Source organism: Myiozetetes cayanensis, unplaced genomic scaffold, assembly GCF_022539395.1.
Source record: "Myiozetetes cayanensis isolate MyiCay16 unplaced genomic scaffold, myiCay2020 scf19, whole genome shotgun sequence".
NCBI classification, from domain to species: domain Eukaryota; kingdom Metazoa; phylum Chordata; class Aves; order Passeriformes; family Tyrannidae; genus Myiozetetes; species Myiozetetes cayanensis.
The window spans coordinates 14364910-14386074 of record NW_026087400.1 but is presented as its reverse complement, the minus strand read 5'-3'; the positions used below and the strand labels follow the sequence as shown (position 1 = coordinate 14386074).

The following is a 21165-nucleotide window of genomic DNA, read 5'->3' as shown; positions in this document are numbered from 1 at the left end:
GCTGATGGTCAGAGATCCCAGGGCTCTGTGGGTTTGAGCTCCCTTTAGCTGTGCTGCTTCACCTTTCTTGGTGTGTTAAACGCCCAAAGCATCATCCCTTGTTAGGGAGAGTGCTGGGGGAGGGGTAAGCACAGCCTGAGTCCCAGCACACAGCACAGGAACTCTGAACTGGTGGACCAACCCTTCACTTCACCCCTCTGGAAAAAGGTGTGTGCCAGCACTAAATGGGCAGTGAGCTGGCAGGTGAGAGGCAAAGGACCCTGTCCCTGGGGTCCAGGCATCCCCAGCCCATCAGAGATGCAGTTCTGCTTCCCTTGGGACCATGGCGTTTCTCTTCCTAGAGACTTCTTGAGGCAGGATGGTTGGTTTGGGGAACCTTGGTTATTGTTAATGAATTAAACCCTTGAGCAGGGAGTTGCAGGGAATGCTCCTTTAGGCCACTGCCCTGTGCTAACTGGGTTGGAGACCTGCCTGAGTCCCTCAGGGCAGATGGACTCTTGGTGGATGCATGGCTGGAGCAGGCTGGAGTTTCCTACCACTATTGCAACTTGCTTTAAAACCCCTGCTGACGATCACTTTGGGGAGGGTGGGGAGAAATCAGAATCTCTTCTAAAACACAGCGACTCCAGCAATAGTTGCTGCAGATGAATTTGGGAGTGTCTGTGGTTGGCATTCCCTGTAGCATCTGCTGTGTCCCTGCTGTCAGGCTGACTCTGCTGCAATCTGTGCTGAAAGAGGGGAATGACCAGATCTGTCAGAAGCCAGCAGTGTGAGGTTCTGTATTTTTAACCCCCAGCGTTCTTGGGGGGGTGTTGTCTGCTGCTTCGTGCCTCTTTTAAATTTATGACCTACAAGAGGCTTTAAAAAAAAAAAAAAAAGCTGCCTTGTCTTCCCTGGGTTCTCAGTGTATCCATGCTTATTATGATTTACCTGTGCAGGAATTCCAAACTGGAGCATCTCAATGATGCTCAAACTTCTGGTATATTGAAAGGTCTCTCACGTAAAGATATCAACAGTTTTCAGCTTTTCCTTCCCTGGGTAGTGTTCCTGCTCCCCCTCCCAAAGTACAGGGACTGGGTCTGTAGTCAGAACTGGCTGCTGAGGCTTGTGCAGCCCTGAGTGACAGGATACTGCCACCTCTGCCCCCTGCCTACCCTGGGCACTCCCTGGGAGTCACTGCATGGTGCATCCTGCAGCTCTCCCTAAGGGCATCTCTGTCATGGGTGACCAGAGAGCACAAATGGTTGTACAGAGTATGTTGTGATGGATTTCTGGATGAGAGCTCTATTGTTAATCTACAAATGCATGGCTGATGTTCAGAGAGAGCCTTTTCCTTCTTTATTTGCATTTGACTCAACATTTGAGAGATGCTCCCTTGAGTCTGAGGTCCTTTTCGTTTCAGGGACATGCAGGAGCTTGCATACTTGGCAGTGGTTGGGCAAGTGCAGGGCAGGCCCTCGTTTCCTAAGACCAGATGGATACATGAGTCCTGCCAGCAGGGCCTGTGGGATGTGCAGGAGTGCTGTGACCGGGGCGGGTGCTGGACCTGAACAGGAGCATGAGGTGACAGATCTGCCAGCTGTGTGTGTGCTTACTGGAGCAGTACTTGGAAGTGGCTTCCCAGCTGGGAAGCAAAGACTTATTTGCACAGGTCTGTTTAATCCTGTGTTCCTGCAAACATGGAAGGGCTTCCTGTGACAGCTTCTCCAGCTGTGTTAGGGAGCTTTAAGGAAGTAGGTGTTTGCTTAGAGCTAAAAAATTACTTCTTTCTGCAACGAAATGCCAGATTGCTGAAATGCAGCCTGCAAACCTGGTACAGGCTGTGCCACGGGGGAGGTGAGTGTGGGTCAGGCATGTGTGGGGGTTGGATTGTGGCTGCTCCCAGAAGAGCTTGTGTGGGAGGAATGGTTCTCCTTACAGCATCTCCCCTCTGTACTTATGTCACAAGTGAGTTGATGCTGTTCAAGGGGAAATAACAACAGCTGTTCCAGAGCTGTTTGGGTCAGGAAAAGCAACAGAAGTACAACCCTGAGTGAGGGCTGCTCATCTTCTTATAGCTGGTGGTTGGAGCAGCTGCAGTAGTAGGAGTGACACTCCTGCCTTGGGGAGCCAGGATGTGACACCAGCCTGCTGCCCCTCAACTCTCCTTGGTCCCTACTGCAGACAACCTTGCTGTTGGTGTGGCCTCTTTGCTGTGCCCCCTGATGCTGCTGTGATGCTTTTGCTTCTGCCTGGAATCCAGGGACTGATGTGACAGGTCCCATTGCCTGTGGGGAGGGATGGGGGCAGAGAACCCAAGGCCTGGTTGTCTGTCCTGGAAACAAGAGAATTGTAAGATGGGAGAAGCTTCAAGCCCACAGTGGTCCACTTGTCCCAGTTGTCACTAGCCATCCCCAAGCACTGCTACTCTGCCTGCTGAGCTGTGCTGGGGCTGAAAGCTGAGGATAGGTAGGGCAATAGCAAGGGAAGGTTGAATATCTCCACTGAGCCTCTTCAAACTACTCAAGGTGATTTGGATGCCTGGTTTACACAGGGCTGTAGTGCACATGGATGAGGGCTCTTCCCTGGTGTTTCTGCCTGGGAGGAGCTCCTGGAGAATGCTCTGTCCTCTGACTTAAAGCACAGTCTGGCTTGTGAATCAGCTTCATGATAAATAAACAGCAGCTACAGTAAGCAAAGCCAGGGGCTGTGGGAGCTGGTGAAGTGTTGGTGTTCCTTAGGGTTATCTGAGAGTTCAAGGGCTCTGCCTGGCTGGTCACTCTGCAGGGCTCTGTGGGCACCGTCAGCCCCCATGGAGGCAGGACATGATTTGGATAGTGATGTGTGGGAGCTGCTCACTCCAGGATGCTGCTGCTGCTGAGGGTCAGACTGCAGTGTGGATTGAGGGCTGACAGGAGAGCCCATGGCCCTTCCCTGGTTCCCCCAGCCTACTCAGTCAGCAGCATTTCCCCATCACGTACCTGTTACCTCTGTAGAAACAAGGTGAGATTTTTTTTTTTTTCAAAGATCAGTGCTACTAAGGTTCATGAAGGGAAAACACTGAGGCAGAAGGTATTTATAGTATTTCCAAACATTGCCTTTCTGAACAGATGCAGCAGCTGGACTTTGCTTTCCAGAAGTGGTTTCGTTTAACTACCGTAAGACTTCTTTTAAAATTTCTGTGGCACTCAAAAGACAGTCATTCTGTCAGAGCAAGAGAGGGCATCTTCATAGGGATTTCCCATTGTGTTCAGATGGAGTTACATGGGAGACTGACTTTTTACATGGACAGATAGTGATAAGACAAAGAGAAATGGTTTTAAAGAGGAGAGTTTTAAATTAGATATTAGGAAAGAAATTCTTCCTTGTGAGAGTGGTGAGGCCCTGGCACAGGTTGCCCAGAGCAGCTGTGGCTGCCCCATGCCTGGAAGTGTCCAAGGCCAGATTGGATTGGGCTTGGAGGAACCTGGTCTAGTGGAAGGTGTTCCTGCCCATGGCAGAAGGTAGAATGGGATGAGCTTTAAGGTCCCTTCCAAGCCTTTATGATATCTGACTTTTATGATTTTCCTGTTCACTAACCAGACTTGGCTAGGTTTCTCATCTGTGCCTCCACAGGCTTGAGGAGGCCTGTATGCTTTGGCCATGGCTGTAATGGCTACAAACATGTTGTTTTATGAGAACAATCAGGTCTGAAGGGATTGTTGTGAACCATAAAATCAATCAATGTCTGTATTGTCTTCAGTAATAATTGTAACTGGGGATCGTTTTCACTTCGACTCTACAAGTAAAGCATTCTGCAGTTTGTTAAAGCTCCAACCTTGAAGTGTTCCTTGAGCTGATGAAAATCAGAGGTCAGGCTTCTTGGAATGCACCTGTTCCAGTTCCCTTTGCTATTGAAAACTGCCTCCTAACACAGCTCCTTCCAGCAGGGAGATCCTATGGCAAAGGCCAACCCAAAGCCATGGAATCTCCCAAGGGTTGTTTTATTTAAAAGGCAAATGAACTCATCTTGTAGGAGGGATTATTTCAGGGCATTCTGCTTTGTGAGGAACGGAGGTCATTCCTTCAGCTCTTCCCATGGAGAAGAGGGGATGCACAGAGCAGGACAGGGATAGCAATCAGCCCTGCTGGTGTTTGAGGGCAGTGGAACTGGCCTGCACAGCTGACTGTGGCTGGGTGCCTTTGAGGTGAGTTAACAAAAATGAGGATGGTTTGAATAGGTCCTTGAAGTTCCTCGTATGATTAGAAGTGTCACCAGGCTATACTGAATCAGCAAGAGCAGTGGAACAACTGGGCACTTCATGCAGACACACTTGAGGGCAATTATGATGTTTAAATCTGACCCCAAATACCTTGGCTGTGATCCTGGTGCTTATGAGCAGGTAACAGCCTGGTGGGGTGTGAACAGGGGCCTCTTGAGTCAGGGCTGGATTTAATATTCTCTTGTAACTCTATGTTTAGTCTTCCAAGAAGCAAATGCCTGGCTCTCTGGAAGGAGAGGGAGAGGATCCCAGCATGCCCAGCTGTTTTTTGAGTGTCTTGGAGTACTGTCCAGTGTAAGGCTCTGCAGACACAGCTCCTCTGCCTGGGGCTGCATCAGTGGGGATCGCCCAAGCCCCGGAGGGCAGGTGGAAGGTGCTAATTTGGAAACTCGCTGCTTTCTAAAAGTAATGACAGAAGGAAGGCTATAAACAAACATCCCTCCCCCCAAAATCAATCATCCACAGCACCTTTTAAATTCAACAACTTGCTGAAATAAGCCTTAGAAGATCCTGTGAGCAGGAAGAGCCTAGTACTGCAAAACTGGAAGCTTAAGCACACCTTCCACACTTTCTTGTTGTTTTGGGGTGTTTGCTGATGTTACCGAGCAGACTGAGCTGACGGTTTTGCAGAAGTGTGTGCCTGCTCCAGTACCCCTGGGGATTGTAGTTCTACATTACAGCACGGGCTGATTTTAAAATATAACAGACTGTGACCTGCAGCAACTCCAGAGCAGATCTGTGCACTGATGTGCTTTGGAGGGGTAAGTCAGCACTGGCTGTGATTGGCCTCTGAGCAAGGAGAGCATGCTGCCTGCGGTTCCTGTGGAAACATTGGGAAGCTGTTGGCTTCCTCAATGTATTCGTCTCTTCCCACAGATGCAAGAAACACTAAACCTTAGTTAAGAGTTGTGTTGAGGGCCAAGGGCAGACTGTTCTAGGTGGGCTTGCTCTGACTTGTGCTTTTGAAACACATTTTAGGGAGGGGATGTTTTCTGGGTTTGCTGGGCATTCAGAAGTCCTGTCTTATGGTTGCAGAGGGTTTTAGTGGGGTTAATTTGCAATTGCACTAATAAATGCATCCCTAACTCTTCAAAGCTCCTGATCTTTTTGCGTTTTTCATTTGCAGTGTTCCTTAGAGCCTTAAACTTATAGCTCACACAGTCAAGCCTCTGACCACACACACTTGAGCAGGGGTGTTTTGTTGGTACTCGGTGTTCCCCTTCTAGCAGAACCTGTGCTGCCCTTCAGTCAAGTGGGATGGCACGAAGGGATCCTGCAGTTTTCCTCTGTAAATAGAGCAGTGCAAGCAGTTTGTGCTGTCTGTTGGTAGGTGGGAGAATGAATTTGGGTCTAGTTACTGACCCTGAACACTCCTGATCTCCCCCAGGAACTCCTGCCTTGCTGTGCTGCTGTGCCCTCCCCTTGTTTTGCCTCACTGCACTGTTCAATATCAGATAGCCATCGATTTCCTTTCCCCAGTTACAGCCCTGTTGGTGTCAGCAGAAGCTGGGAAACCTGAGCTGAGCTCCTCAGGAAGGTGCCAGCCAAGCCACCAGAGTGCTGCCAGCAGTCGAGCCCTGAGCCAGACGGTGTCACAGAGCCTTGAGTGGCAGGGGACTCTGTGCAGTTTGTGGGCTGGGCACTGTCCCTGGGGAAGGACAGAGGCCATGTGGAGTGGGGAGGTACTCACTGAAGGGGCACATGGATCTGTTTTCACCGATTTGAGTGGCTGTGGCTTGCCCTGGCCTGTAGCTGCTGTAGCCCTGGTACAGTAACACAAGGCAGCACTGTGTCACGTCAGGGCTGCTCAGCATCCTGGGGAACAGAAATGCTTTTGGAAACACAGATCTCCTCCTTCTGTAATAACTCCCATTTAGGTTCCTCCTTTGCAGTGTAACTCCAGCTGTTAATGCAGTAAATGTTGGGATGTGTAAATACAGGCACGTCCAAATACTGTCACGAAGGGCCGGGATGGAGCAGTGCGGTTGCTCCACAGGGAATACAGCTCCTAGGATTGCTTAGGGCTGGCTCTGGTCCCATTGGAAACAGTTGAGGCAGCTGAGATCTCCCTCTTGGATGCCCCTCAAGTGTGTTCAGGCTCCACAGTGAGCACAGGCAGCTGTCTGGACAGGAATAGGAGCTTCCAGGATTCTCCTGTCACCTAAAATATCCCTTTCCGTACCTGTAATCCATTCGGATCAGGTTCATTTGTTACTTCTCAGTTAACTGTGCTAAAACTATCCATAGAACAGATTGTTTAATTGTCCTGAAACATTAAAACATCTGTCAGGTGCCCTGCTGGGAGCTCCCCAGAGTATGCAGGAAGCAGTTTGGGGGTGGAGGGTAATGTTGGGGAGCAGCAGATACCTCTTCCTGTCCTTACACTCCTAAATAGTCAAAGAATTCCTAACAGGGGACTGGTCTAATCTGGTACTAAATTTGTTAATATGCTGGTGGTTACTTAAGGGGTGGAAATGGTAAAATTTGGAGTATTGTTTAATGAAAATTACCTGTATTTGCATATATATATATATCTCCACAGGTTTTGGCAAGGCTGTACATGGGACTGGGATGTAGGAGCTTGCAATTTGAGGTGCAAAACTTTACTGAGATCAGGGAATATGGATTGAAGCAGGGAACCCAAGGGTTCCCTGGAACCTGGACAGCCCATGGAGTCATCAGAGCTGTACTAGGAAAACACTTAAGAACTGGTTTTAAGTTTGTACAACTCTTCTATGGTGCTGGGTGACCTGGTAGGGTTTGAGCTGGTACCTGACAACATCAGCATGTCAAGGGCTTGGGAAAAGGCATGCATGGGCCAAGATAGTGTGTGGGGGTTCAGTTGGAGGGACAGAATCCCTTTACTGGAGACCAAGGACTATGGATTGGGACAAGGAACCAAGGAGAGTGACATCCCTGCCACCACCAGAGCTTCCCACATTACTGAACTGCAGTGACCTGGGGACACTTGGTTTGTCACTGATGCGGGGAAGGGGCTGCCCTGTAGCTGTGCCTCAGTGATGTGCTGCCTCACCACGTCCAGGGGCAGGGACACATTATTTGCTTTTCATGTGTAAGGTACAGCTCAGGCCGACCTGGTTCTCTGTGACCCCGGGGTGGTCATGGAGCTGATCTGTTCCCAACCTAGAGCAGCAAAGCTTCTGTCCAACCTGCAGGACAAAGCCTGGCTGTGCCCCACCACCAGACACTGAGGCAAGAGAAGGGTAACCCTGGGCTGTCTGGTCAGGGATTCCCTAAAAACCTGCATCCGTGCAGTCTTTTAGCACTCTGCCGGGGGAGTGGGACCAGAGGGCTCGGTGTGCCGCAGCCACATAGACCTGAAGGCCCCTTGGGAGAACCTGGGAGCAGCACCTTTTCCTGCTCTTGGAAATGTGGCCCTCCCAGAAGGTGAAGCAGTGGTGGGGCAGTGCTGTGTAAGGAGAGAGGGTATTGGAGCCTCTCTGGTGATGTCCAGAAGCAGGGCAGTGTTAGATGTGACAGAGCTCCTCCACACACCCAGGAAGGCTCAGACAACAGCAGAAGCACAAATCACACCCTGCTGGGCTCCTCCTAGGTTGATTCCAGAGGCCATCACAGGCCCATCTGCACAACCTCAGAGTAGGGACAGATTATGGCAGGTGGGTCACCAAGCCAAGAACCCCTGAGCACTGAACACCCTGCCTGGGGTTGTCCCAGCAGAGCCTCAGCCTCGGTGCCTGGGTCTGACACTTGTCACTGTGAGCCATGGGGAGAAACTGCAGATCTTTCAGACTGGGGAGGCTGTTGTCACGGGCTGGGATGTGTTACAGGGTGCAGAGGAAAAGCAGTTTGAGATTGCACAGGGCTTCATGGGAGACACCGAAGGTAGGATAAGAAAGAGCATTTGGTGATTTGGCAAAGACTAAGAGGGAGAAGTACAGGGGTAAGGGGATCAGTTGTGTGTGGTTAGGTGGCTGATCAGTGTTTGGCCATGTCCTGCCATTGCAGGCTGTCCTGGCTAGACAGCAGCTGGAGTGGGACTGTGGCCTCAGGGGCTTGTATATCCCTGACAGACTGAGGGCCTAAACATGCCTGCAGTATCCACCTTTCACATGTATTTTCCTTAGTGGACTTGCATCCCATCAAGCCAGTGACAGGAGCAGAATGAGGCTGTGGTTGTGGCCAGGTTCATGTGAGTGCTCCTCTGATCTGTGTGGCCAGCCATGTGTGTATCCATACATGCGATGGATACGTGTGCTCTGTGCCTGCTGGGCACACCTCTCCAGCCTCGCTACCGCTTGGAACTGGCGTCGTGGAGTAGCCACTCTTGGGCTGTTGTGTCCAGATGCGTCCTCTAGTGCATAGCAGCCAGGTTTGTCAGGTACTTCAGATGTGTTCCTGCCATCAGCATCTAACATACTTATGGCTTTTTTCCATTTTTATAGGAAAAAACATCACCCTGATCCAGACACTGAAACTTGTCAACTGATGGGACAAAGAACTGAGACACTTGGCTGTTGTAGGACACTAAAACATAGGGTTTAGACAAAGAATATTTTCCCCCCGTGGAGGCTTACACCTGCCAAACCCTGTAGCATTCTTGGGAGGCTTTTCTATCCCTCTTCTCTATTTCCAGATTTTCACACATCATGGTATTCCTTTTGACTTCTTTTGCAAGCTAGCTCTGGCTCTGCCTTCCGCTTCCCCTATGCTTCGGTTTGGGTCCCCAGTGTGAGCTGCTGGCTGTGGGCTGGTTCTGCATCTCTGCCTCCAGCTGCTGCTTGGAGGCTCCTCTTGAATGTCGTGACTGACCTGCTTTTTCTTTCTCTTTCACTGTATCTCTTTCTCCAATCTGTCTTTTGCATTCTCCGTTCTTCCCACCTCCATCACTGCAGGTTCATCATGCCTAGTGGCATATAAAAAGACTCCACCTCCTGTCCCACCGCGGACCACATCAAAGCCGTTCATCTCTGTCACTGTGCAGAGCAGCACTGAATCGGCCCAGGACACCTACCTGGACAGCCAGGACCACAAGAGTGAGGTGACCAGCCAGTCGGGGCTCAGTAATTCCTCGGACAGCTTGGACAGCACCAGGACACCCAGTGTGACGAGGGGGAGCGTCGTGACTCCAGCCAGAGACACTCCAGAGTTACCTCAGAAAAATGCAACTTTGAAAAGTGACAAAGGGACTCTGACTAGCGAAGAGCCTAAAGTGGAGAATATCCCCAAAAGAAAACTGTCGTCTATAGGAATACAAGTATGGAATAGTTTGTTCTCCTTTGTCCCAAGGAACGTCCTTACCCCATCCATTTAGCATGTGCCTTTTCTGTGACCAAGTGTGCATCTGAGCTCACTTACAATAGCAAGAGACACTCACTGCCTTGTTGGACTAACTGCCTGTGTTCCCGGGGTGAGGGACAGTAGTACCTGCCCATAACCTGCCCGGAAAGGACTAAGTTCTTTTAGTACAAATTTAGTGTTTCTTAGAGCAGTGGGACCGTGTTAACTGAGTGAGTACCTCTGAAGAGGCCTTTTGCTGCTGGTCTGCCTGTACTCCTTCCCACCAGCCTACTCCTTGTCTGCCATGGTTCTAAGGACAATTTTGTCCTGAGAGATGGGTCCTTCTGCAGGACATCCGCGTGGGGTGGGCTACTGCAGTGCCAAATGGTCCCAGGGCTGTATGCAGGAGGGACCAATTCCTTGCTGTCTGCTGTTCCCAGCAGGTTGTTGCTTCCCTTCCTGGAAGCTTTTAACTCTGTGGAAATCAGTGGAAATGAGCTATTGATTATATGGTCAAATGAGAACCCGTGTAAATACATGCTTTAGTCAGCAAAACAGCATCCTCTGGGGGACAGGTTTCTTAGTTACAGGTGGCTGTTACCTCTTGTACTGTCCGAGATGCTGGTTCAGGGCTGTTTCCTGCAGATGGGAACTTGGGCAGCTTTAAATGTAGGATCTGAGCTTTGAGCCACTGTGTGTGTGCTGAACAAGTCCTCCATCAGCTTAATGGCAAGGCTACCAGGCAAGTTAGGTACAGGTGACCATGAGGCTTCTCTGCAGGGTTGGTGGGGCAGAACACCTGCTGAAAGGGCAGCAAGGTGAGAGAACGTGCACTGAGAGGCTGAGTGCCATTTTCTTCTCTTCTCTCAGCTAGTTCCCAAGCCACCTAGATTTCTTTCCTAAAACCTTCTAACCCTCTTATGTGGAGCTGTGGAGGGTGTCAATCCCTGGGAGAGAAGAAGCAGGGCTTTGCTGTCAGTCTCAATCAGCTCTCTGTCCCCCCTTGAATCCCTTGGCCGTTGCCCATGTGGGATGGCACACACGGCCCTGCCCCAGCTGTGCAGACACAGGTGGGTGGGCTTTTAGAGCAGGTACCTGGCAGGACACAGCCCTGATCCTCAGGTGGGAGCAGAGCTGAGCAGTAGCCTCATGCCTCTCCTTAGACAACCCTCCCGTTGGCGTATGGTGTCAGCATTGCTCTGTGTGTGTGCAGCACCCTGGTCTACTAATGTGAATTCCAGCAGCAAGTTCTTGTGTCTGTTTTTGTCTGTATTTTTTTTGTTTAATAAGGTTGACTGCCTTCAGCCAGTGGCAAAAGAGGAGCCTCCTCCACCAGCCACCAAATTCCAGTCCATCGGGGTACAGGTAGAGGACGAGTGGCGGTAAGTGAGACGCAACCTTGTGTAGTTTTCTTTCCTTTAAATTGTGCTTCCCCCACTTCTGCTTAGACCTTCTTCCCTGCTTTGTGCCAGTGAGTGGTGTTGAATGGGGCCCACGGAGAGCTCTTCCTCCACAGCACATATCCGCTGCAAAAAGCACTTGTTCTGTAACAGCCAAATCAATAGGAGCTTGAAATTAAATAAAAAATAAAAAACTACAAGCTGTAATTATAGACGTGCGTCAGCCCTCTTGTCTGAACAGCCGATTGCAGTAAGCAGGCAACCTTATAATTCTGTTTGTCTGAGTGTGTGGTGTGTCTGTGTGTGAGGAGGGGCAGGGTGAGGCTCCGCTGCAGGCATAAACCAAATGGATTTCACTGTCAGTGTGGGAGGCTGGCCAGGTCGAGTCCTGCTATTGAATGTTTGCTTTTGATCTCTCTAGAAACAGCCACTCTCGCAGCATGTCCTCCAAACAGGACACAGACTCTGAGACGCAGGAGCCCAATAACTCCCACTGTAAATCATCTGAGAGAAGCCTCGCTGAGTGCCCCCAGCACAACAACTCCGTTGGTGTTGATACCACCACCAGGCAACCAGCCAAGCCCTCACAGATTAAGAGAAACCTCTCCTATGGAGAAAACAATGACCCAGCCCTGGAGCCTTCTTCCCTTCCTCCTCCTGACCCCTGGCTCGAGACCTCCACGTCACCATCAGAGCCCACGCAGCCCGGGGCCTGCCGGCGGGACGGGTTCTGGTTCCTGAAGCTGCTGCAGGCAGAGACAGAGCGCTTGGAAGGCTGGTGCCGTCAGATGGACCAGGAGACCAAAGAGAACAATCTCTCTGAGGAAGGTGGGTGTTGGCAGCCTCCGAACTAGGGCAGCCTGGCAGCACCTGTAACTGGGTGTTGGGTCAGCTTTCTGCAGTTAATCGTCCCTGGAAGTGAGCAAGGCCTGGTTGGGTGGGGGGTGTTGGAGCAACCTGGCCTGGTGGAAGGTGTGTCCTTGGCCGTGGCAGGGAGTTGGAATGAGATGGCCTTCCGACCCAAACCATTCCTTGATTCTGTGAAATTACTGGTAGCCCACCGAGGCAGAGCACGGAGGTGAGAATGGGATAAGGAACACTTTTTCCTTGGAAAGGATAAGGTAACTTCCTCAAGCAAATGGAATAAGAAATAAGGCTGTGATGCAGCATATAAGACATGCACATGATGATGTGGCTTCTGACTACCCAAAACTGCTAAAAGCTTAAATGGATTTAATTTTGAAAAAAGTTAAACAGAAAAGGCTTTCAGAGAGACTGTGGGATCTCTCCTTGCCTTACCCATTACATTCAAACAGGGAAGAGCTTGGCTGGCAGTGGGACAAAATGAACACAATTTCTGAGCTTGTTTGATATGTTCAGTTAATGAACTGGTCTTTATAGGAAAGTGGAGGTTTCTTCATATGGGAAAGCCTCAGTGAATTTGTGCTGAATGCAGAGGGAACACAAGGCCACTTGATACTGTTGGGTTCAGTCGCAGTTGGGCTTGTTTCATTATTTTCAATTGAGTTGACAAAACATGGCTTTTTGCAGTGGGAATCATGCCTATATGGAAAGACAGGAGTGGGTTAGAGGGTTGCAGAGGGCAGGATTTCTGTATGGAGTCTGGTTTTTATGTTTGTAATACCTGAGAAAGGTGAAACAAAGGTGAGGCTCAGTTTTAGCTCACTGTCACTGCTGGGGCTCGGGGAGCTAATGTCTGATCCGATTGCCCTGCAGTGCTGCCCTGGCTGCCGAGGGGACAGGCCTTGCCAGTAATCTCCCAGCCTCGGGATGACCTGCTTTGACTTGTGGCAGGAGTGCTCTGGCAAGGAAAGACACCAAGACCCGTGTGACCTGTGACCTCTAAGAACAATCTGCTGGTAGATCCTGTAACAAACCCTTGGTGGGTGTGGGTGAGCCCAGCCCACACTCGCTGCAGTAAGGTTTCCAAACACTCCGAGCTGGCTCAGGTGCAGCAGCAGAGCAGGGGGAGAGTGGGGCTCAGTTGGTCCCTGTTAGTGATGTAGCTGCAGACCCCAGGGTGGAGGAGTCTCTGAACCTGCCTTTGGAAGGGAAGAACCCAAACACTGGATTTGCACTAATGAGCAGAGGAATGTTGCCATGCCCAAAGGCTGCTTGGAAAAACCTGTTAAGAGGAACATGAAGTCCTGGGTGTTAGAAGCCCTATCTCCAGTGTGTTAATCCCTGCTGGTACAGGAGGTTGGAGACAGGTCTCCTGTCCCTTGCCACCTTCACCTCGTGCAGGGGTGGAAGAGCAGGGTGTGATCTGTACAGGAGGAGGTGCCAGCAGAGCTGCTCGCTGAGGTGGTGCTGGTGGCTCCTGAGGGGCTGAGGATAGTTTAAAGAACTTTCTGCCATCTCGGGGGTTGTAATGTTCTCAGCCTGGTCTGCCTTTGGCCTGCCATTAATAGGTGGTAAAGACAAATGTAGTTTCAAAACATCATCTTTCCCTGAGAGCAGTTAATGCCTGACAGACTGTGAAACTGCTTTTCTAATAACTTGAGCATTTCTTTGCTTCAGAAACACTGGAGTTTATTGCTGCAATTAACACTCTGTTCAACTGAGGTCTTTTTCTTTTTTTCCTCATGCACAGTCTTAGGAAAAGTCCTGAGTGCAGTGGGCAGTGCACAATTACTAATGTCACAGAAGTTCCAGCAATTCCACGGCCTCTGTGAACAAAACTTGGTGAGTCTGGATCTGTCTCTTCTGGTTTCTGAGAGGGAGATTTATCTGCTTCAACAGCACTACAGGAACATGGTGAGGTGTTAACAGGCTGCTGTCACTGAAGACAAGGCCAGTGCAGCTGTAGCCTCAGGTCAGTGGTGGGTGAGGGCTGGGTTAACCTGCTGCTTCTCAGAGGCCTTTTGGGCTGAACCTCTGAGGTTTGGCTGAAGAGGAGGGACTGTTTGGAAAGCCTGCTCTTGACCAAACATGCTTCCTTTGTGTGTGATTGATGTGGTTGGTAAAGCTGTCCCTACAGGACTGTCACACAGCACTAGGAATCGATTTCTGCAAAGGGAATGTAGGTTTGCCCTTGTTCAGAGCTGAACAGGCTAATGTGGATTGATGGAATCTGTGGGTTTGTTTTTCCCCTCAAGCTTTATGGATTTTGCCAACTTTCTCAGAGGTGAATTCCCCTTTACATGTAAAATAATCCCAGAGAAACGTGAGAAGGAGAGGGTAAAGTGCTGAGCATTTGCCTGCTGATCTCTGGCTGATCACAGCTGAGCAGCAGCACCACAAGCTGCCAGGCTGTCAGCAGAGCTTTGTACTGAGTTACTCCAATGTGATCCCAGGCTTTCCAGGGCTGATGATGGCAGTTGAGCTGTCTGGGAACTGGGAAAATCCTGTTCCTGGAAGAAACTTAAGCTACTTAAAATTTTTTACCCTAGCCTGAGAAGTACTGGTGCTTTCACATTGTTTTGGAGGGAAATGGAGCAAAGTAATTTTGCTCATGAAAGCTCTGTTTGGCATCTTGGAGTGCTGTACATCTGTATGTGAATTCTCCAGGCATCAGAACTGTTTGTGTCATGGTTTGTCCATTTCCAGTATTTCCCACTCTGAAATCAGGATCTCTGTGTATGAAACCAGTGTCCTGGCTTTGATTCCCATGCTGGGGACCTTCAGGTGGGGGTTCCTGCTGTGGAATTAGTGCCAGCAGAGAGTGCCTGTTTCAGGGTTGTTCTTCAGGCTGCTGTAGGAGAAGTGCAGTCAGTATCTCTGCTTCCTGAGCTTGGCAGAAATGGTTTGGGCTGTAAATGATGACTTTGGGTGTCTACATGCTCAGTGCTGGTGTCTCCTGTGGGTTCTTGATGGCTTTGATTGCAGGCAGGCATAAAAGGGTAAAGGAATGTTCATTCTCAAAGGTTTTTTTTTAATGTTTTCCCTTCTAGAACCCTAATGCCAATCCCAGACCCACAGCCCAGGACTTGGCTGGGTTTTGGGATCTCCTTCAGTTGTCCATTGAAGACATCAGCATGAAGTTTGATGAGCTGTACCACCTGAAAGCGAATAGTTGGCAATTGGCAGAGATACCAGAGAGAAAGGTGAGTGTGGGGCACTGGAGAGCGGCCAGAGCACCTTGCAGACACTTCTGGGTATCTATTTCTGTCTGCAGACAGATGCTCTCAAGGGCTTTCGCCATCTAGCACTTGTGTGGTCTCACAGCCTTGCAAGGTACTGAAGCCATTCCCCTTGAGTAGTGGTGGGAACAGTTTTGTACAAGGGGAAAAGGTGTTGGGATGGAGAGAGCCCAGAGTGGTGAGCAGTGCTGCAGGGGCCTCTAGTGTTCCCAGCAGTGGGTGAATGGGTTTAACTATTTCTAGTGCCTGAGTAGTGTAAAAAACAACTGGAACCTTTTAAAAATGCAGAAGAGGTGGTGTCCCTGACTCTGTAGGTAAGAGTAGGAAGGGACTGTGGCTCAGGGCAGGGCAGCATATTAAAATTTTGCAGTTCTAGATCAAGTCATGTGTTCACGCCACCTGTGCTGTGCTCTGACCTCCCACTCGGCCAGACACAACCTCTGAACTCCAGGCCACGTCAAGGCCCCTGCACCATGGAAGCTGCATGGAGCTGTGTCAGGGGAGGTTTAGGTTGGATACCAGGGAAAGGTTCTTCCCCCAGAGGGTGGTGGGCACTGAACAGGCTCCCCAGGGAATGATCACAGCCCCAGGCTGCCAGAGCTCCGGGAGCGTTTGGACAGCACTTTCCGGGACATAGTGGGATTGCTGAGGTGTCCTGTGCAGGACAGGGTGATCCTGGTTGTGGATCATCAACCTCTGGCTTGTGGACTCCCGTCCCTGGAAGGGCTCAAGACCAGGATGGACAGGGCTTGGAGGAACAGGGTCCAGTGGAAGGTACCCCTGCCCATGGCAGGGGGGTGGAACTGGATGATCTTCCAGCCCAAACCATTCTGTGATTCCATGAGTCTTGTAGGTCCTTTCTAACTCAAGACATTCTATGACTCTGTGAAACACAAAATGGCACATCTCTAGAAACTAGGGCAGCTGTTTTTGAGGTGTTTTGCTTGAGAGCTGCTCCTGCTTCTCTCCCCTGACACTGGATCTCATTCTCAGTCCCTCACACCCAAGGTCCCCACCAGGTCAGAGCAGGCATCTGTCTGTGCATGTTTATTTTAGATTTGGGGTTTTCCTTACTGTCTCCTTAAAGGAAGAGAAGAAACCACCCCCTCCAGTGCCAAAGAAGCCAGCCAAGTCCAAATCGCAGCTGAACCGGGACAAAGGCTCCGACTCGGACAAGCAGCGGCAGGAGGCGCGGAAGCGGCTGATGGCAGCCAAGCGCGCGGCGTCGGTGCGGCAGAACTCGGCCACCGAGAGCGCCGACAGCATCGAGATCTACGTCCCCGAAGCACAGACCCGCCTCTGAGCCACGGGCGCAGCACGGCACCGCGTGGGTTTTATAAGTCATTAAAAAGGAAAAAAAAAAAGGTTCTCTTGAAACTAGTGTGATTTATTCAGTCTAGAGACAATGAGCCATCCTTGAAAAGGGCTCCTGAGTTGGCTTTTTTTCTCTCAGCTTTAAGTAATGAAGATTTTAACAAAAAAAAAAAAAAAAGAAAAGAAAAAAATGCCCCTCGTTTTCTCCCTGGCTGTGGTGTCGCTGAACAGACTGGACAGACTCCTGGGAACTCCAGCCCCTTGACTTGGAACTTCAGTCTTTTTACTTGTTCTATCTCATGAAAATTACTAGCTTGTTTACAAGAAGAGGACAAGAAAACATGAAGCCTTGAGCACTTGCCATGCTGTATTCTTCCTCCTCCTTAGATCTGTTTTGCCCTTCTCATCCTTTATTTTTCCTTCCCCCTGCTCCCTTTCTCCCCCCCTTTGCATGGCTTCAGTTCCCATGTTCCAAACCCCTCTCCCCACAGAGAACACCCGTTGGTGTGTACTCCTGCTGCACTCTGCCAGCCAGCAGCCTTCCTCGGGGTTTGTGTTCCTTGGGTTGGGATATTGGGGTGGGGGTGGGCAAGGATTGGGGGTGGGAGGGAGAAGATGGTGGGGCCTGTAGAATGTACAGAGGGGTTGAAATGCAGCCCAGAAGCAAATGTGCAATAACCTGACACAGGGGGAAGGGACAGTGAGCAGCTGATCCTGAGAGCTGGACCCTCCTCCAGGCATAAAAGTGGAGCTGAAGGACCACAGAGCACGAGCCACATCAGTTTGATTTTTCTCCTAGTCCCTTTCCCAAGTTCCTTCCCTTGAATTGCTTGTTGAGAAAGCAGCTGCTGCACTGGGGGACCTGTTTGAGTGGGCTGGGGCTGGGGGAGGGCGGGGGAGTGTCCTGGTGCTGGGGTGGGTGGTCTGTGTGTGTACAGAGAGGGGGGCAGGGGCGGCCACCAGCCTGTACGATGTGTACATATGCACATATACACTTAGTAGTACCTGTATAGTAATTCCTACACACGTATACCTGCCCATGCACACCGTGCAGGTGGGACACGCCTGGGTGAGGGTGGGCAGATGTATAGCATATATTTTTACATGTACTATATCTAGATGTGTGTAAAAGTGTGTGTAAAAATATATACCCTGTGTGTAAGCAGATGACTATTTTTTCCTTATCTCCCTGCTCTCTGGGTAGAGGAAGGATTGCTAAATATTTTTTAGCCCGTTTTTCCCTTTGTAGGTCTCCTTTTCTGGCTTCTCAGAGCCAGAGCTGCCACTATGCGATATTTTGCCACCCCCTCACACTAAAGGTTTTTGTCCCATCCTGAGGGATCTTGCTGGGGATTTTTTTTTCTTCACATGTTTGAACAAGTTGGGAGATTGTATGCTACTGTCATGGGGGTGGAGGTGGAATCCCAGAGGTTTCAGTGAGAGTGTTGGTGATTCAGAAGGCAAAAAAATAAATAAAAGTGAAATCCTGAACGCTGTCCGAGCATTGTGTGCTGTCCTGGGTTGTCCATGAGATGTTTCTGCCCACAGCCCTAAATTCTGAAATGTGGGGCTGGATTCCCATTAAAGATTGGCTGTGATGTGATTCAAATTCAACATCAGGTTGGGGGGGGAGGGGTCGGGCTCTTCTTACAGGGAAAAAAGGACAGGACAAGAGGAAACAGCCTCCAGTTGTGCCGGAGAAGGTGGGATATTAGGGAAAGCTTCTTCATGGAAAGGGTGATGAGGCCCTGGCACAGGCTGCCCAGGGCAATGCTGATCACCGTCCCGGAGAGGTTCAAAAGGCGTGCGGGTGTGGCACCTGGGGACAGGGGTCAGTGAGGGTGGGGGATGTGGTGAAGGCTGCACTCTCACCTTGGAGGCCTTTAATATCCTTGATGATTCTGTGTGGGTAGAAACACTGTTGTGCTGCACTGTCAGTTTTTTGGGAGGGTTGTAAAGATACCGTTTCAGGGAATACCGGGGAAATGTGGGATTTGGGGGTTTGTTTGTTTGTTTTAACTTTTAAAATTTTTGTTCTATTTACTCTTCCCAGAGTGTCTGAGGCTGCTGCTGGGAGCTGTCCTGGAGAGCTGCCCCTTTCCAGGGTCAGTGGGCATCAGCCCAGCCCCCCAAATTGTTCAGTGACAGTCACGGCCCAGGGCGGGGTCGCTAGGTGGGCAGGGAGCTGCGGGCTCGGGGGGCTGTGCCCACCTCACTCGTTTGTTTGCTGTCCCTCAGAGAGAGGAGCTCCCAGGAGTACAGAGAGTGGGTTATTTACCTTAAAACCAACCCGGTCTGGTCTGTAAGGGGCCACATCCCTGGGCAGGGGGACACAGGGCTCGGGGGGGTGGGCAGGCAGGGGGATGTTCTGCCCCTTGTGCCGGTGTTTGTGCTGTGATCACGGTGGGTGTGAGGGGCTGGCAGAGCACCCAGCCCCTGGGCTGCACCCGCTCACCCGTGTGACAGCTGTGTATTATAGATACCATGCATATTAGTTGCGTAATAATAAATATAAATAATAATTATGTGTTTAGATATTATTATACAGTATCATGTAATTTATATTAAAATATATAAAATATATTAAAATTGCCTAATCTCTGCAGCTTCATAAATGCACTTATATATGTTAATTACATATATTAACATACATATATATGCAACACATATATACATACAAATACGGGGTAAACTGTTACATATATAAATAAATGCATAACACATACAGACAAAAATGTGTTACACGTATTTAAACACGCCCTTATATGACAATACCACACACACGTCTATAGTTCTTATCTGAGGCCAGAGGGAGCGCACAGCCAATCACGAGGGTGCCTGAGATCACGTGGGTCCCCTGGTGTCACGAGACGGCTGCCAGACAATCACAGAGCGGCATGACGTTTCACAAAATGGCTGCGCCCTGTCATAAGATGGCGGGCGAAACAAAATGGCCGCCCCCTGTGGACAGGGGGGTACGGCCCGGTGTCAAATATCCTTCCGGAACAACTCGTGGGCGGGGCGATGGCCCTGCCAGCCAATCACGACACACTGCGCAGCCTGGACGCGTCAGCCCCGCCCCCGGGGGCTCCGGGCGGGGCAGGGTCCTGTGGGTGTGGGGAGGAGGTTCCTCCGTGTCCCGGGCCGGGCCGGGGATGCGCTCGGGGTGTGGCCGCTCCGTGCCCCTGTCCGTGTCCCGGGATGTACCCGCTCCGTGCTCTGTCCGTGCCCGCTCCGTGCCTGTTCCGTGCCTTTTCCGTGCTCTGTCCGTGCCCTGTCCGTGCCCTGTCCGTGCTCTGTCCGTGCCCCTGTCCGTGCCTTTTCCGTGCTCTGTCCGTGCCCTGTCCGTGCTCTGTCCGTGCCCGGCCGGCGCTGCCCCCCGGGCTCTCCCGGCCCCCCAGCCGGGTTTCGCTGCGAACGCGCGTGGGCCCCGCGGCCCCGGCCCCGCACGTTGTGCTCGGGTGCCCCGTCCCCCCCTCAAACCGGGGCTCGGGAGCCGGGCTGGCGCCTCCCGGGAGGCCGTTCCGGGACACGCTCCGGGTGATCCCGGCACGGGGAGCCGGCTGGGTTTGTGCTGCCCCTCGGGGTGCGCGGCTGTCCCTGCTGCTCTGGGGCACGGCCCCAGCACCGGGGGGCAGCTGCCAGGGAGAGGGGCCGAGGCACGGCCCATCCGTGGGTGTTTTGGGGCAGTGTTGGCAGTGGTGTAAGAACCGGGAAAGGCTTGGAGAACTGGGGGTGTTAGCCTGGAGAAGAGCAGGTTCCAGGAGACCTTAAGAGCCCCTTCCAGGGCCTAAAGGGGCTCCAAGAGAGCCGGAGAGGGACTTTGGACAAGGGCCTAGAGGGACAGGACAAGGGGAATGGCTTCCCATTGCCAGAGGGCAGGGATAGATGGGATATTGGGAAGAAATACCACAATGTGAGGGTGGGGACATCCTGGCACAGGTTGCCCAGAGAAGCTGTGGTTGCCCCAAACCTGGAAGTGTCCAGGCCCAGGTTGTGTGGGGCTTGGAGCAACCTGATCTCATGCAAGATGTCCCTGCCCATGGCAGGGAGTGGGACTGGATGGTCTTTAAAGTCCCTCCCAACACAAACCATTCGACGATTCTTTTAAGTAGGAAAGTGTGGCATTAACGAGGCTGTTGAGTGTGCCCAGGGCTGGGACAGGGCAGGGCCCCTTCTGGCATCACCGGTCCCAGCTGCTGCCCTGGGAGGTACTGAGGGTAGCAGGGAGGTCAGACCGGTGCCCCCTTCCCTGGAACGCCACTCAGTGCCAGCCCCATCACCCGCAGCACCGTGTCCTGAGCCCTGCAGGGCCAGGGGTCCCATCCCCATCGTGGTGGGTGCAGCTCCCCAAGGCTCTGCCTGTCCTGTCTGGGTGTCCCCAGGGCCTGGTGGGTGACAAAGGCACCTCTGTGCAGCTCAGGAGCCCCTGAAGTGCTGCCTGAGGCCACTGGAAGGGCAGCAGAGCTGGGGGCACCAGCTGTGGTTCACCCAGCTCTGACCCTCTGTCACTCTGCAGACCCCTGAGCTGGGCTGGCAGACCCTGCCCTGGCTGAGTCCTGGCTCCAACCCCCCATTCCCCATGGGAATGTTCCCCATCCCACATCCCTCACCACAAGCACAAAGCACCAGCGAACCGTGGAGGGTGGAGGACATCCCGGTGCTATTCCTGACACTGCAGTGGCCCAGGGGTTTCCCTGGAGCTGCAGGAGTGAGGCCTGGCTGGAGGCCTGGTGCCTCCATCCCTGCCCAGGCACCGTCCAGCCCAGGAGCGAGGGGGCTGCCCGGGCTGGGACCAGCACCCACTGCAGGCCCCCCACAGCAGGGAGCAGGGCTCTCTCGCAGGCC

The 21165-nt window shown here is 51.6% G+C and overlaps 1 protein-coding gene across 12 annotated transcripts in view; it reads left to right on the top strand.

Annotated features, from left to right (window-relative positions):
• DLGAP4 (DLG associated protein 4) overlaps positions 1 to 17808 on the top strand; it is a 150633-nt gene extending 132825 nt beyond the window's left edge. For 11 of the 12 annotated variants that reach the window (XM_050313506.1, XM_050313501.1, XM_050313503.1 and 8 more), the window contains 6 exons: positions 9116 to 9477; positions 10791 to 10882; positions 11322 to 11728; positions 13515 to 13606; positions 14815 to 14967; positions 16091 to 17808. In XM_050313506.1, coding sequence (XP_050169463.1) covers positions 9116 to 9477; positions 10791 to 10882; positions 11322 to 11728; positions 13515 to 13606; positions 14815 to 14967; positions 16091 to 16306 — 1322 coding nt within the window. In that variant the 3' untranslated portion in view covers positions 16307 to 17808. Of the gene's footprint in view, positions 1 to 9115; positions 9478 to 10790; positions 10883 to 11321; positions 11729 to 13514; positions 13607 to 14814; positions 14968 to 16090 lie in introns of those variants that run through there. The other variant, XM_050313513.1, reaches the window with a different exon arrangement.
• The last annotated feature ends 3357 nt before the right edge of the window (positions 17809 to 21165 follow it).